Source organism: Rutilus rutilus (assembly GCF_951802725.1).
Source record: "Rutilus rutilus genome assembly, chromosome: 7".
In the NCBI taxonomy this organism is placed as follows: Eukaryota; Metazoa; Chordata; class Actinopteri; order Cypriniformes; family Leuciscidae; genus Rutilus; species Rutilus rutilus.
In genome coordinates, this window is record NC_140221.1 from 39337413 (window position 1) to 39353871 (window position 16459).

The 16459-nt window shown below is 36.5% G+C and overlaps 1 protein-coding gene across 1 annotated transcript in view; it reads left to right on the plus strand.

The window, feature by feature from the left end:
• Positions 1–16459, plus strand: part of galnt9 (polypeptide N-acetylgalactosaminyltransferase 9) — a 90284-nt gene that overhangs the window by 52534 nt on the left and 21291 nt on the right. The window contains exons 5-6 of the mRNA XM_084413330.1: positions 44–241; positions 7584–7701. Coding sequence (XP_084269456.1) covers positions 44–241; positions 7584–7701 — 316 coding nt within the window. The remainder of the gene's footprint in view (positions 1–43; positions 242–7583; positions 7702–16459) is intronic.

The window sequence follows — 16459 nt, forward strand, 5'->3', positions numbered from 1 at the left end:
CTCTCTTATTCTACTTTCTTTCTGATCTCTATCACTTATTCAGGGCTGAGCCTATCCTCACCAGAGTGAAAGAAGATCACACTAGGATAATCCTCCCTGCGATAGATAATATCAAGTACAACACCTTTGAGGTGCAGCAATATGCTAATGCAGCTCATGGCTACAACTGGGGACTCTGGTGCATGTACATCATCCCACCGCAGGATTGGCTGGACAAAGGAGATGAGACTGCCCCCATCAGGTAAGGGCATCCAGCGGTCCACTCCATAATGCATGAGGACATTCTCTGAAATATAAATGACCAGGGATATAAGAGATTAATATTTTAGAAGTGATAAGGTGGCGTTAGCTTCCTGCATGTGCAATAAATGTATTAATGTTTTTGTTTCCCTGAAGCGCTTGTTAGTGTTATTTCATAGAGTGTGTAAAAAAAAAGAATATTTGTCAACACTGTAGAATTGCACGGCATACCAGTACTAAAAAGTACCATGGTTTACCACAGTTTGAGATCATTATTTGGGATATTTTGGTGTCTGACCTGGACGACAATGTAAAGCTACTCAGAATTTTAGCTCAAACATTTCTAACACCCAAGATCATGGAAATGTTTTAATTTCCAGGGAATGGATGAACTAATAACATGTATACTCTGAATGTTTTGGTAAAAAAAAGGGTTTGCCAAATATAATGTATAAATGTCAATGTCAAATGTGTATGCCAAGAATAAATGTAAATTTTATGTCAAATTTGAGATTATAACTGTTTATCTAATCACATACGGGAAGTAGTAAGTTGGACTCTTTTTGAACTTAGAGTTTAATTATAATCAAAGCTCTACAAGTATGAAATATATATTTTTTCAAATATTACCTATATATAGTGGCCCCAAAAAGTATTTGGATGCTGAAACAACAATTAAAAATACATAAAGCTTATTGCAACGTATATCAAAATATCAAAATCTGTGTTAAAGAAATATAGCAAGCACAGTTTTCAGTTTACAGTGACTAAATTCTGAAATACAGTGAAGTATTTGGACACTTAAAAATGTCTGAATTTCATTGTATTAGTGCCATATGCAAATAAAATGATGCTATCCTCTCTCTCTCTCTCTCTCTCTCTCTCTCTCTCTCTCTCTCTCTCTTTTCATTGGATATATATCCTATATATATATATATATATATATATATATAGAAGGATATCATCATTTTATTTGCATATGTCACCAATGCAATGAATTTCAGACATTTTTAAATGTGTCCAAATACGTTTTGGGGTCACTGTACTCTATGCAAGTAAGATTGCAGATAGTGTAAATATGTTTAATACAATTATTATTCCTACCAAGGTATCAGTGGATGGTCTTATACCGAAGCCACAATTTTGATGTCACCCAGCCCTACCATGCTACAATTCTCAAATCATGAGCCTCTACAGTGAGATACTCATTTTATGCTTAAAAACCAACTTGGTGAAATGAGCTTTGTTACTGCTCAGTCCTAAACCCCTGAAAGAGATGGATATACCCTGCCAGAAAAGAGTGGACTTTTTCATTTCGTATGAAATCTGGTCAAGGTCGCTATTGTGTGAGAGTATCAGGACAGCAGAAATTCCATTCATTATTCATGCCTCTGACTGATAGCTATTTGGAGAGAGAAACTAGGCCTGTAGCCCAGTATTACTGGAGCTGATCCCTCTGATGCCTCATATTGGTTACTGAAAAGTTTTTTTATTTATTTTTTCTCCAGAAATATCTACTATCCTAAGAGCTTTTGATTAGCAGAGCCAGGGTGATCTAATACACTTTTATAATTATTCCTTCCTAAAGTATACGTATACAGTAAAAAAAAAAAAAAAGTAGCGCATAGCATCTAAAACGTATTTTTTTTCATGTATATTAAACTTTACAGACACAAATCTTCACAAAATGGATGTTTGCAAGAATACCGCCAGTTGAACGGTGGACCAATTGTGCTTTTTTAGATTTTCAACTTTTGTTAGTGTGTAATGTTGCTGTTTGAGCATGAAAACATCTGTAAAGTTACAAAGCATAAGTCACTCCAAAAGGTGTAAGCACTCCCTGAAACGCCTCGATTATAGTCTTGAGTTTTCATCCGGAACGTACACGTCACAATTTTCCTTATTTAAACAATTCCCGACCAAAGCATACACAAAAAACAAACAAACAAAAAAAACAGGGAGGTCTAGTTGAGTTGCGTTAGTAGTGTGTCATGGTAAGGGTCGTGACATTTTCCAAACACGTGTAACTATCGTAGGCCAGTAAGAGGTGTGCGTGTAAACCTCACTCCCCTGATCTCAAGAGGCGCTCTACCGACTGACACTAGAGGTTGCGGCAGTCTTTAGCCTCGTTGGTTGAGCGCCCGCCGGAGACCACGGTTCGTATCCCGCTCGGAGCGGGTCGAGTAGAACCGGTTATACATGCTTGAAGCAGTTGACCAATCACAACACACTCGTCCAGCCGACCAATCAGAGCACATTACGCTTTTCGGAAGGAGGGGCTTCATAGAGAGCGTATCAGAGCGTTTCTGACAGACTGGGAAGTGAGGTGCTGCTATAATGTTAAATATGTGAAAAATAATGTTTTTTGGACATTCAAGCATGAAAACCTTTTGTAGTAGACACCAAAAACAAAATCAAGACCTTTTTAAAGTAAAATCTTACTTACTAAGATTAATTATATATACAATGAAATAAACCTATGAATTATGAACTAAAACACCTGTAAAAATGTTTATTTTTTTTCGTGCATTCAAAGTATAAATGTTTTATCAGCGAGTGTGTTCCCTGAGAATTAAACAGGAGCGAGTGCTGCCAGCGCCATGTTCCACCAGATGAGCTACAGCTTTAGGATCTTGATTAGTGAGTCTTTCCAAACGAATTTAGATTAATATGATTAATCTCTCAAGATCGATTCCTACTGTACTTCACTACTCAATTAAAATAAAATCATGCATATATGACCTGAGGTAGCAATAGAAGTTAAATGTTTGAACAAAATCTCATTACAGAAAAAGGCAACAGTCATTGTCCATGCGACCCTTTTCTCAAGTGCTGATATTGACAGGTTCAAAATGGCCGCCCGCAGGCCTGCAGTATGTCAATGTGGTGCGCTATTGGAAATCATTCCAGCTCTACTTCTCTCAAGCTCTCGGTGTATCCACTGCAGCTCAGCTAGCCTGTGGCTATTCAGCACTGAGGATCCCAATACTCATAGCACACTGCAGCCGGGTTTATTTAAATGATTCATGTTTACTGTTAAATGAAGGACAGTCCAGTTCAAATGTCTGTAAATATGCAATTAGTCACTCTATGGGGATAAACGCCACGAATGCTTATAATATTCCACAAAACATTTTCAAGAAAAAACACCTTGGCTAGGCTGTGCACATGAAGTGCTTATAAAAATGCTTAAAAGTGCTTATGGATTTTATTATGTTTTGTTGTTTTGGAGCATTGAATCATGGTGTTCTTAATTGGGCTTTTTGGCATTGATCAACAGAAAAAATATCATTTAATGTAAAAATTAAGATACATTTTTATAAAGTCATCTAAGCCCTCTGATAGAAGCCCTCTGATAGAAAATCTGTGTTTTCAAGAGGGTTCATTAGTTTTTATTAACACAGTATTTATTAATCTTTGTTGATTTTAATAATGTATTAATAAATGATGAAAGAGAGAGAGAGAGAGAGAGCTGTATTGTGTAACTAAAGTAGCTAACTAACTATTGTTAACTAATGAAACCTTATTTTAGTGTTACCCAGTAAATTATGCATAATTACAAGTAACTAAACCTAAACCAAACTCTAACCCTAACTGTAACTCTATAGTAAGTACATGTAGTTAATTAATAATACTCAGTACTTATTTGAGTAAGTACAATGTAACTATGTCACCTTAAAATAAAGTGCAAACAATTGATTTATTGAATTGATTATTTAATGGACCCGAGCTACATTTTTAGCTAAAGTAGTGAACTAATGTTAAATAATGAAACCTTATTGTAAAGTGTCACCAAAATACATTTCAAAACATTTGTGTCTGCTCGCAAAACCTTTGTGTTCCCCAGCGTTGCATTTTCCGTCACCATGTCCCTTTAGGGCTTCCGTACCTGAGAATTGAACCCTTGATCTCAGTGTTGCTTGCGCGATGCTGTACAGTATTTTGAGCTACAGGACTGCATTGTAACAAAGCACAGACAACTGGTTCTAAAGTGTGAGCTTTAAGCACATCACATCGCACCAGGAACGTTGTCTTTGCTGCACAACTTTTGTAAAGAGAAACACAATTAAAGCAATATTGATGTATCTTAAGACAGCACTGTTTACACAAAGACATGGACTCTTATGTATTTTTTTTTTCTTTTTCATTCTTTGTGATTTAAATAATGTATCACAGTAGAAATGCTTGTGCATCTATTCATTAGCCTCTCAAAGCAGCCCACCTGTGGTTAGCCAACAAACAATTCACTTTCAACCCACCAGCAATGCACCAAACCTAAAAATACATTCAATGACAAAATTCATCTTGAGTTCCTGAAACACAAAAGATCTTTTGTCTGTGGAGATTTGACAGCCTCAGAGGCGGTTCAGAATCGTTCTTGCCCCTTGCTGTGTTCGCATCAAACCTCAGATCTGACCCAAAGGTTGTGTAAGAAAGGCAGAATTTTAGAACAGATGGAAGTGAAAAGTAAACTTGGTGAGCAAACTTCCGCAAAACTCAGTACATTGTGTCTGTATGACTCCAACACAAAAATAAATAGAAATGTTTTATTTAGCAACCGTTTGAGGAGCGCAGAACGGCTCTCTGTGAGTTCATTTATGTAGAATGTGGTTGTCACGTCCGTACAAAGTCAACTCTGTGTGAACGTAACCGTATTAAAGGGATAGTTCACCCAAAAATGAAAATTCTGTCAGTAATTACTCACCCTCATGTTGTTCCAACCGCGTAAGACCTTCGTTCATCTTCGGAACACAAATTAAGATATTTTTGATGAAATCTGAGCCTTGTCTCACTCCTCCATAGGCTGCTAGGTGGCCCAAACTTGCTGGCCCAGAAAAGTTATTAAAGAGATCGTTAATATAGTCCAAGTGGCTACAGTGGCTCAATCTTAAGTATATCAAGCGACGAGAATACTTTTTGTGCGCAAAAACAAACAAAAATAACGACTTTATTCCACTATTCATTTCCTTCTCTCTGGGCCTCGTAGTGTTTTTGCGCTGCGCGTCTGTGTTGCACGTCATCACGCATCACCAAGGGCGTAACTTTGGGTCTACCATTGGGGGGGTTAAACTCGCGGCATATTTATTTATTTATTTATTTATTTATTGATTGAATCATTTTCTTGTGTAAAAGGTAACATGCTAATTTGCCGTTCCTGTATTAGGCTACTTAACGTAAATGCAGCTGTTCACTTGACTATTTATGCCATAATGACACAGTAGTTAAATTAAGTGTTTAAGCAGTAGCCAGCAGTGGCAGCTTCCACTTAATAGATTTTTGGTGTGTTCAATATCTTATGAAAAAATAACTGTTAAAATGTATTTTATTAACATCACATTTTAATAACTTAACATCAAATAACAGCATTAAAAACTTTCAAATAAAGAAAATGAAAGTGCAATTATATTATCACTTTGCATGAAATAAGACTCAAGTAGATAAAAAAAAAAAAAAATGTGTTTGCATTGAGCCTCTGATAACATCAAATTCAGAAACTGAGAAAATACAAGTGTGGACTAGTTGTGCTTTGATTCATTTTGTCACTTCGCAAACTGCATGCAAAAAGAACAAAAAAAGCCGGAGGTGGTAAATTCCTAATAATGTATACGCATTTTAGGTATTTTAATAAGATACCTAAAATAGGCTACGTTGCGCATAGCCTAACGTTACAGCTCAACTAACGCGATCATTATAAAGGTGTTTGAACAACAAAACACATCCACTTGCACATATTTGACAATCGGAATATCATATATTTCCGGCTATAGCTAATTTGTGAAATTATGAATAAAAAAGGAAATAAAAGCAGATCATCAGTCATTCAGCGCTATTGTGGCTGCGGTGTGACAACTTGACAAGCAATGAATGACGCGTCTCCATGGGAACCATAAAGTGATACTACGATCTAAATAACGGTTGCCTTTACATGACAGATTATTTAAAATATGATACTATCTTGCTGGCAAATGAAATTAATAAAGAAAACGAATAAAAGTATTCATTCTGAATATTTCATATTATTATTTTAATCTGAATGATGTGATGATATTGGGGGGGTTATATTAGCTGGATCTGATTTTTGAGGGGGTCATGACCCCCGTAACCCCCGTGCAAATTACGCGCATGCGCATCACACACATGACCAGCGTCGGCCAATAGTGAGCCTACGTGGTGACGTGTAACACAGACGCGCTGCGCAAAAACACTACGCGAACCAACTAGAGGTCGAGAGAGAAGGAAATGAATAGTAGAATAAAGTCGTTATTTTTGTTTGTTTTTGCGCACAAAAAGAATTCTCGTCGCTTGATATACTTAAGATTGAGCCACTGGAGTCACTTGGACTATATTAACGATCTCTTTAATAACTTTTCTGGGCCAGCAAGTTTGGGCCACCTAGCAGCCTATGGAGGAGTGAGCCAGCGCTCAGATTTCATCAAAAATATCTTCATTTGTGTTCCGAAGATGAACGAAGGTCTTACGCGGTTGGAACAACATGAGGGTGAGTAATTACTGACAGAATTTTCATTTTTGGGTGAACTAACCCTTTAAGGACTCAAATACAGGACTGACAACCTTATTCTGTTGCTGTGTGACCTTGGCATTTGCCTGAAAATAGAACACAGAACCATATCAGAACCAGAGTCATTTCTATCAGAATCTTGTCAAAGAATGACATTTACTTTGAATTCAAAACTCTTTAAAAGAAGTTCAGTATATTTCTGACCTGGGAATGTAGGGATAACCGCCATCTCAGCAATCTGCCATATGCGGAGTTGTTTTAATATTGGACGCTGAGGAGAAAGAAACCAAGTGGGAATATAGGGAGAATGGAAAGAAAGAGACCCACTTACAAAAACAAATAAACACTTCTCTACTGTATGCACGATTACTCTCACCACACAGTCTCTCAGTGGTGTGTATTTCTGTTTAAACACACACAGTTTCTAATTTACATATGACTTCTGGCTCATCTCACTCCCACTCAACAGAAATTCTTCATGCTCTGTGAGAGGGCAGATTCTGCAACCTCTGATTCGTAAATGATTTCCAGTCGACTTCTCTCTAAGAGCTATTAATTCATAGCCATGTTCAGAGTCAGCTACTATCTATCTATCTATCTATCTATCTATCTATCTATCTATCTATCTATCTATCTATCTATCTATCTATCTATCTATCTATCTATCTATCTATCTATCTATCTATCTATCAGCATATCGATTGGTCTGTCATTCATTTATCAATCCATCGTTCTATTTATCGGTGAATCGTTCTATCTGCCTGTCTGAATGAATAAATAGGAATGCACTGCTCATGTACATGTATTTGTGTCTTTTAAACAGGACACCTGCAATGATTGGCTGTTCCTTTGTTGTGGATCGTGAGTATTTTGGAGAAATCGGACTGCTTGACCCAGGCATGGAGGTCTATGGAGGAGAGAACATTGAGCTTGGTATGAGGGTAAGTAGGGTCCTGACCAAAGCCATATTTGTGCACTAATGCCATTATTTGCCTTAGATAAGCAAAGAATGGCAGTAGAGACAAAGAAGTGTCTGCCTTGTTAATTTTGTTCTTTCGAGACATTCACAGACCAGTGTATTCTCGTAATTGGAATTCATTGAGCGGATTCATGAATTGTAATTTCTGAGAGGGTTTCATATGCTAATATGAGACCCTCTCAGAAATGACAATTCATGAATCTGGCCACCCTTTCTGTTAATTCACAGGTGACAATATAATTAAGTCTATCTACAAAGCTTGAGCATTTGACATAAGTTTAATTACATTTCTTCATGCTTTCATGTCCAAGGCGTCATACTATAGAGACTGTTTTGGGGGTAAGCATGTAGATTCCCCACTCCATCAAGGAGTAAATGCATTGCCCACAGGAAATGAAAGTACTCAGTGCCAAATTACACAGACTCAAATGCTTTAAAGGCAGTAGAGTACAAAGAAAGTAGATTCCTGCAGCTGCAGCCCTGAGAGAAATTTCATGGCCCACATGGTCTGTGAGCCTGTGGAGAATTGAACTTGTTTAAATTCAGAAACTGTTCTTTCTGTAGGGTGTCGAATATCCTTGGAAGATTTGCATAATTTGGATAAAAATCCTTTAATTCGTTTTAAAGATTCAGTACCAGTGTTGGTTGACAGAAAAGTCTTTTCAGCCTGAAGATAGATTGAACTATAGAGACGAATAGCATTGTTTGAAATGTCTAATTGAAGGTGGTTTAAATTGTCTGTTTGTTAAGTCTCAGTGACAGTTGATACAATAGCAGACTGAGTCACTTGTGGGCTTCTTTGTAAGTAGTTTCCTGTTATGATGTACTTTCTCTTACATACAGTTGTCAGTCTCAAAATACCAAAATCAGCATCAACAGTGTTGCTGAAAGGTCAGAGGCATTGTTTTTCCGTTATTTTCAATTGATTGGTATTGATTGAAATTGCACAGTGACTATTTGCACCCCAATAGTCTGGAGAATAGTGCACATGTTCTGATATTTTGCGTAGCTGCTTATGTGCCGATACTTGATTGTAAAGACATATTTGTTTGCTTTTTGTACAATAAATGATAAAGTATTGAGTTTGGTTTGGTCAGACATATCCTGGCTGATTTCAGCAGCAAAATAAGACTTGATATTTTTATTTTTATTGTAAGTTGTTCACATATTTATGAATATTTCATGGACCACTTTTGAGAAGTTTCTATATATATTTTTATTTTATTTAATATTTATTTTTTACTATTGAAATTTTACATTTTTTCTGACCCCAGTTTGAAATCCCCAGGTCTAGTGGGCTTAAAGACAACAAAGACAGATAGTTTAGCCCAAAATACAATGTTCTGTCATGAAACTGTAGATAGTGCAGGCTAATAAGTCCTTAACTTAATCTGCTTGCAATCACATCATTCTCTATAGGGCACAGATGATTGGTTCCTACCGTATCAGTAGCCAATGAGCTCACTGCTCAACCTTCAAATACTTGGTTAGCATTTTCTGTAAAAGTTGCAGGTTGCATCATAAAACCTCCACCTTCCCCAGGTAATTGATAAAGGATATTTTGTACAGCAGCAGCATGTCTTACTTGCTCACAGCAAAAAGTGGCACAGGCTTATCCCACTCTATCCCTTTTTACCTTAAGCATGTGATCTGCATGTGTCCCTAAAATTTGCATGAGCCCAGCAGTCAATGTGAATTCCATTTGTCCCTTACATGCTGCAGAATGTTTACTGTAACAGAAAGAAATTAGAGAATAGCCAGTTTTGCAAATGCGTCCCAGCTTTGAAATAAACCAAATGCTTACTGATGCCGAACACAGTGATGGAACATGTGATCCATCTCAGCCTCTGATTAATCCTCCGAAGCTGATGCAGCTCATTCAAGAGGAATAACATTTGACTGACAGCTACATATTCAATAATTAACCTTATGCCACACCAAATAGACAAGCTCAGTTCACTTCTTAAAGAGATTCAGAGGTGGGGAGTCAAAGAGAAGACATTGTAGAGAAATTGGCACTGATTAAATAGGTAATATGAAGACTAAAAAACATTAGGAAATATGTGCAGCGGTATGATGGGAGTTTAATTTGTGTGAAGTGTACCAAATGCCCACAAGGGAAATTAAAACTGCTTTAAAGTGGCTCAGAAAGAGCTGAATTGACACTTACAGCCCAAAGTAATTGCATTTTAGTGTATATCAGTTAAATCTTATCCTGAATTGACATTTAGCTCTTTTACCAATGCTAGTAGGAGTTCATATGCTGGGGAAAGGGGACTCACAGGGATCCGTTGAGTGGTATTTATGAGGATTATCAACAAATTTGTTTACTTTCTTTACCAACTGTACATGTTTGGACTTTGTGCCTTTAATTTACATGTATGCACTTAGCAGATACAGTTATTTGAGTGACACTACTGAACTTACAGTGTGTGAAGATGCAATGCGGCACAAAATGCTGTAGTGAAATGTTGTATTATAGTGTGATGTATAAACATTAGGGCTGCCAAAATTAATTTGTTGATATATAACTAAAATTAAAACAAAATTTGTTCTTCTTCAGTATTGTCAATGCTTTAAAAAATGAACTATGGCAATAGATTGAGATATCTTTTAAAAGATTTATAAAGATTTCACAATTTTCTGCCGTCTTTTGCCCTGCTTTATTCAGGTCTGATGAAACTAATGGCGAACAAATTCGGCGAGACTCTGTTGCTCAGATACAGAGCCAATTCTGCAGAACCTTTTTTAATGATTCAAAGGACGTAATGAGATGGATTTCATGTAGAATCGCATGTAAAACACAACCTGAACAGAGGCTAAAGCAGCAAGTCAGACCTCCAGTGACTTTTGTCCTTGCTTCAAACCTTCCAAAAGGGAGCAATTTTTTCATTATGAACAGAGGCGAGCAGGTCTTTTCCATCTGTGGTTGCTTCACTTCACACCCCCACACACACACATACGTATGCTGTAAGGCAAATACAAAACAAACCAGTGAAGAGAGAGAAGGAAGATGACCTTTGGATCATGTTGGGGAATTGTAAAGCTTTTAAATTTTTCTGAGCAGCATCTTTGCTTGAGGTTGTATTGTACATTCACAATTGGTTTGCCCTTCGGTCAATCGAATGCAGCTTTAATGGACTCAAAGGCATATATTTTGTCCTGTTGATATGCGCTATGGGAAGCTGCTCGATTTCTGATAGTCTTTCTCTCGTTGCTTTATGTAGATAGATGGAGTTCATCTGCATAACTAACTAGTGACTATGGATCAGTGCAGCTTTTCTCTTTAATTGGGTTATTGGGGGAATATGTTTTTTAGCTGTTTTTGAAAACTGGCTGAGACACAAAGACAGAAAGCTTTCTTTAGGAGCACATTCCCTCGTCTGTGTGTATTATATTTAGGAAGATCAGCAGACTCTGAAATGTTTACAATCTCAGAACTCTTTAAGAATCCTAGACATTTCAAGGTAATATCACAACCGATCTGATATAACCAGCTGGACGACAAATAACTCATCATAACTGGAATGTAGTCTGGTTTGTTTTAAAAGGGTCAATCATGAGCAAATACTTTTTCCAGACATTTTGTATTTTATTTTAATATGGTATTACTGTAGAAATATTGCAAATTGATGCCTTATTTGGTTTTGAATCATGTTAGGTTTGAACTTAGGTTTAACAGTTTTGAAAAGAGTATGTAAACGTGAAAATTGGCCTAGGTACATTGATTTTTTTTGGTGGTGGTGGTAGCTAAGTGTCTAAGTGAGAAAACAGTTAATTTTTTTTTTTAAATAAATAGTCACTGGATGCATTTTGTGACAAAGCAATGATAAATGATACACAATTTTGTTCGCATAGAAAGCTGTTGTGTTCACTGTGTAAAGAGTGACCTAAGTATTGAGAAATTCATTCACATCATTGAATTTAACAGTTTGTGTGGCACATTTTCTCACTGCGTTAAGTAGCTTTGTAAAGAGCATGTTAATGAAGGATGGGGAACTGCAAACTTTATTGGACCTGACAGTGAACTAAAAAACCATTGGTAAGAGCGACTGCTCATTTTACATGAAGGTTTACATAGAAGTCTACAGTATTTTTTCCTCTCTAAAAAAAGTTTAACACCATATACATTTTAAAGATGATTGCCATAAAAGTAGAGCAGGAAAAATGTTCAGTTACTTAAGTTTCTTTACCATAAAATTTTCGTATACACATCCGTTTTATTTTCTTAATATCATATTTCTATTTTCTTATCTTTTATTTACATTTTTATTATCATTCTTTTTTATGTTTTGTGAATGCTTTTTGCTGGCCAAAAAGTTATGTCCGCACAATTTGGCATGTTGCATTGCGTTATCACAAATAAAAAATTGACTCCAAGCACAACTACGCAATATGCTTTCAAAATCTTTAAAAAAAGAAAAAGAAAAGATGTTTAAATAAAGGGTGAAGATGTCAATTTTCCTTGCCTCATAGCCTAATTTGTATTATATTTGTCTTATAAGTCTTATAATGAATATATTTCTTGACAGCTGACAAAATAATATGGCGCAGAAATCTCATAAGGAGCTGAGCCAAGGAGATGTTTGTTCCAATGTTTCCCTCACTGTACAATCTGAATTTATTTTCTCCTCTGAGGCAAAATTGAGCTTTATAATTTCCATTAGGCTTAGTTCACCCTGCAGATCTGGAGCGAACTCATTTGACCTCCCCTGTTCTGTGTTTAGTGAAGAGAAAGGAGATGAGAGATGCTGGTGCTCTTTGGGGGTGCTTGGCTTCGTTATGGCTCATATGAGGTTTTTGATACATCCCACAGATCATGCAGTTTCAGAGGACTGGTTCTCCGGGGATGCGAAGTGTCTACCTGTGTGTGTGCGCGGGTATATTCTCCCTCCGTGTTGTACTTGCTCATCAGTGTACACCTGTACCAAGAGAGCTAGTAATTTTGTGCTTCAGTTGAGGCGCCAAGTTTTGACAATTTGTAAAATGGAAGGAATGGATGGCTGTTCTTCTTTTCATGGTGGCTTTCTCTCAGCTTGGCGCTCTCAGCTGGGGCGGACTGAGTACTCTAGCAGCTGGCACCGGGAGGGTAAAGACTACAGCTTATCAAACACATATGAAAGGAAAAGAGCAAATGTCAAGAACTTCAGAATTTAGAGTAAGAGCTTGTAAAGCAAAGAAAAGATGGCATGGGTTGAATTTTAAATAGTTTCTTAGAACTGGTGCAACTGTTCACAGACTTATATCGTCATATTTTAATCATATGCTACAAATGCACATATACTTTAGACATAGAGAATATTGATAGACATAGAATATCATGAATACTTAACTTTGCTACTTCTGGTACTGTGGTGGTAAATATCAATAGAGGAACCTTCAAATATACTCTACCGTTCAAAAGTTTGGGGTCGGTACGATTTTTTAAAATGTTTTGAAAGAAGTCTCTTATGTTCACCATCCATTACATGCAAAAACAGTAATATTGTCAAATAGTATCAAAAAAAAATTCTATTTGAATATACTTTCAAATGTCATTTATTCCTGTGATGCAAAGCTGAATTTTTAGCATCATTACTGCAGTCTTCAGTGTCACATGATCCTTCGGAAATCATTCTAATATGTCAAAAACAGCATTTATTTTAAATAGAAACCTTTTGTAACTATAAATGTCTTTACTGTCATTTTTAATCAATTTAATCTGTCCTTGGTGAATAAAAGTATTAATTTCTTTAACAAAAAATGACTGACTCCCGCATTTTTAACAGATGTGTATGCCACGGTGTGTATTACAAAATATATTTTATTATTCAGGTAGCTAGCTATGAGAGCATCAACTGTAGCTCAGAAAGATTTTCTCCAAACTGTTGCTCTGGTATGACCATAGATATAAACACTAGATGTCGCCTTGTATACGGCAGTTCATTGGAACGAATGCGTCAATAGAGCCGCCATCTTGGAACAGGGGAGCCCCTCCTCTTTAATGCATCAGCGTCAATGTAGGCAAAGGTCTAACGGAAATAAAATCACCACAAATCGTCATGAATGCGATTTTCTAGTTTTTATGGTTCGTTCCAACGGTCAGTCATGTATTTATCATTGAGTCCAGAGGAAATTTAAGGTTTTGATATTAAGATAATTACTTCTTTTTCAAAATATAATGCATAGTGCTAGTAGGCCTACATTTATTAGTCACATTCTTCCACTTGAGTAAACTTAGAATAAACTATTGCTATATAATACATATATAAATGAGCAAAACTTGGCCACTAAATATTTAATATTCAATTATTTTAATGATCACAATTAAATTTTTAATTTTATTAAATTGAACAAGCGCAACATTCAGCATTCAATCAAATATTCTAAAAGATGTTTTATTAAGAATAATGTTATTTCAACATAATATCTCGTTATTTCGACATAATATGTGTGCGTGCAACAAGCAAGAAGTGCATTTGTAAATCCGGTGACGCGTGCATTGATTTTTATTAATAAACTTCTGACAGTGTCGACTCGGCTGCAGAGATGAAGTTGACGATCGCCATCTCCGTAGTGAACGCGCCTAGAGAGAGAAATGCACATAATGGATTACATAATCAGAGAGTAGCCTAGCTTTTTTCTTTCGTTTTAAATTATTTCGTTTAAAGACTATTTAAGCTTTGTGTATTTGGTGTATTTCTCTTGTCTGTGTGAGGCATAGGCTGAGTTTCGTTAAGTTACAATTTATACAAAACGAAATTCACTTTAAAGAAAGGATTTAAACAGTTGACATTTTCACAAATTTCAGTGTCCTTCCACACCTCCATCCCCAGTTTGCAAGGAAAAGAAACAAGCCCTTGAGCCCACTGTCCTTGTGCAAAACGCACACATACATAAGATTTGCGGAATTCTATGTATAATAATCATGGATGTACTGTTTGAAGATTTACAGGGAGAGGACCAGCATACTATTAGGACTGTACTTACAGGTTTTTTTTTTTTTTTTTTCATTAAAAGGTTTGAGTACAATCGGTAAAAAATCAAAAGTTAGGAACAACACAGCACATCACAGCCAAAAGTGGGTATTGAGGATCAACTCCTGCATATTGTACATTTTAAACACAAGAGTTATTTCAAATAATATCTAAAGAATATTCACAGTTCATTAGCTGTGCGAGAATCACAGTTCATTTTCTTCCTCCAAGCAGAGAAATGTACACTGAACTTATAAAAAAACAACTTGACTACTACCATCCACAGAGTAAATCTAATCCCATGCTGTCTGGTTTAGATTTCGTTCGTGTGAACATCCATACGCAGCACAAAAGTCCGGTATCATCCATAAAATTGAAGTATAGGCGGAGATAGCAGCGTTACCTAGCTACTTCCTATGGCAAGACCCCTGTTCAAAGATGGCGGCGGTTTTGACGCATGTTTAGAACCCCAAGGCGACATCTAGTGTTTATATCTATGTGGTATGACAAAAAAAAAAAAAAAAAAGTTTCAGTAGACCAAAAATTCCAGACAACATGAGCTGTGGAAATTATTCAGTGATCTAGGAGCTTTGTACAGGTTTTTACAGCGGATGCCATGGAAAACACGGAAAGTCTATTCCTCACATCCTCGCTTTCATACCTGTCATGGCGCTGCTCTGAATAAGGTCTATAGTGCCCCTAGTGGCAGTTTTAATTAAATATATATGTGCTTTCTGAAGAACTGTAGAGTTGTGAGATTAATAGCGATTATTTAATTCTACTGACCACCACAGTTTTCGACAGAAATGATAATAAGAAATAAAAGACAAATCTCCACAAAGATTTGTCTATTCTCTATTGCGACATAAAAACTTTCTGCGGAGTTTCTCCCTGCCTTTATCTTGCTCACATGGGAAATGAAGGGTAATATTTGCTTAGCAATGAGGAAAAGCTCTGCACAAATAAATCTGAATGCAATTGAACCTCTAGTGGGTAGAAAAACAGATGTTAACTTAGTACAAAGTGATTCATTTCTAGATAGCATTTGAATAATTTGTTTTGGCTTCATAACTGACATAGGCTATTTACAGTCAATTATATTATTTTTCAAACATTTTTTCCCCCGTTTTTTTTTCTTTTTCTCACAGCTCAATTGGGTCATACATGAAAGTGTACAGCTGCCTGTATATATTATAAAGATGGTCCCTCACAAGGTGATCGTCATGGTGGGGGGTCCTTGACCTCAGATAGTTAGCAACCCCTTATTTATAATATTGGGCCTTAGCGTGCTTGCATTTGTCTGACAGTTTAAAGCCAAGCCTTGATTTATGATATCTAACACCCCTGAGCTTAAACTTTACATTAACCTTCAAACATCACTGCATTATATATCATCACATGCTTCTGCCTGAGAAGATTGTTTTTCCTGCCACGCTCCAAGAACTCCACAACACACCACCTTCACTAGTGGCTTAGACATGTAATGTGAATTGGAGCAAACATTTACTGTATCAGCCTTGAACAGGAACCATAAACCTTCATTTACCTCAAAGGATTAAGTCATATTTGAATGCCAGTGTGTAAATTCTTCTTTTTTATGTGACATTATGATAAGTACGTGCCATCATCCAATCCTATTTCCTTATGTCATGTTTATCTTCTTCATGTCTTGGCAAAAACTATTACTATGGAACTCAATTCAAACAGTTTAAAGATCCTCGGCAAACACAGTTAGCGACGACTGAGGGGGAAATGATAATTCAT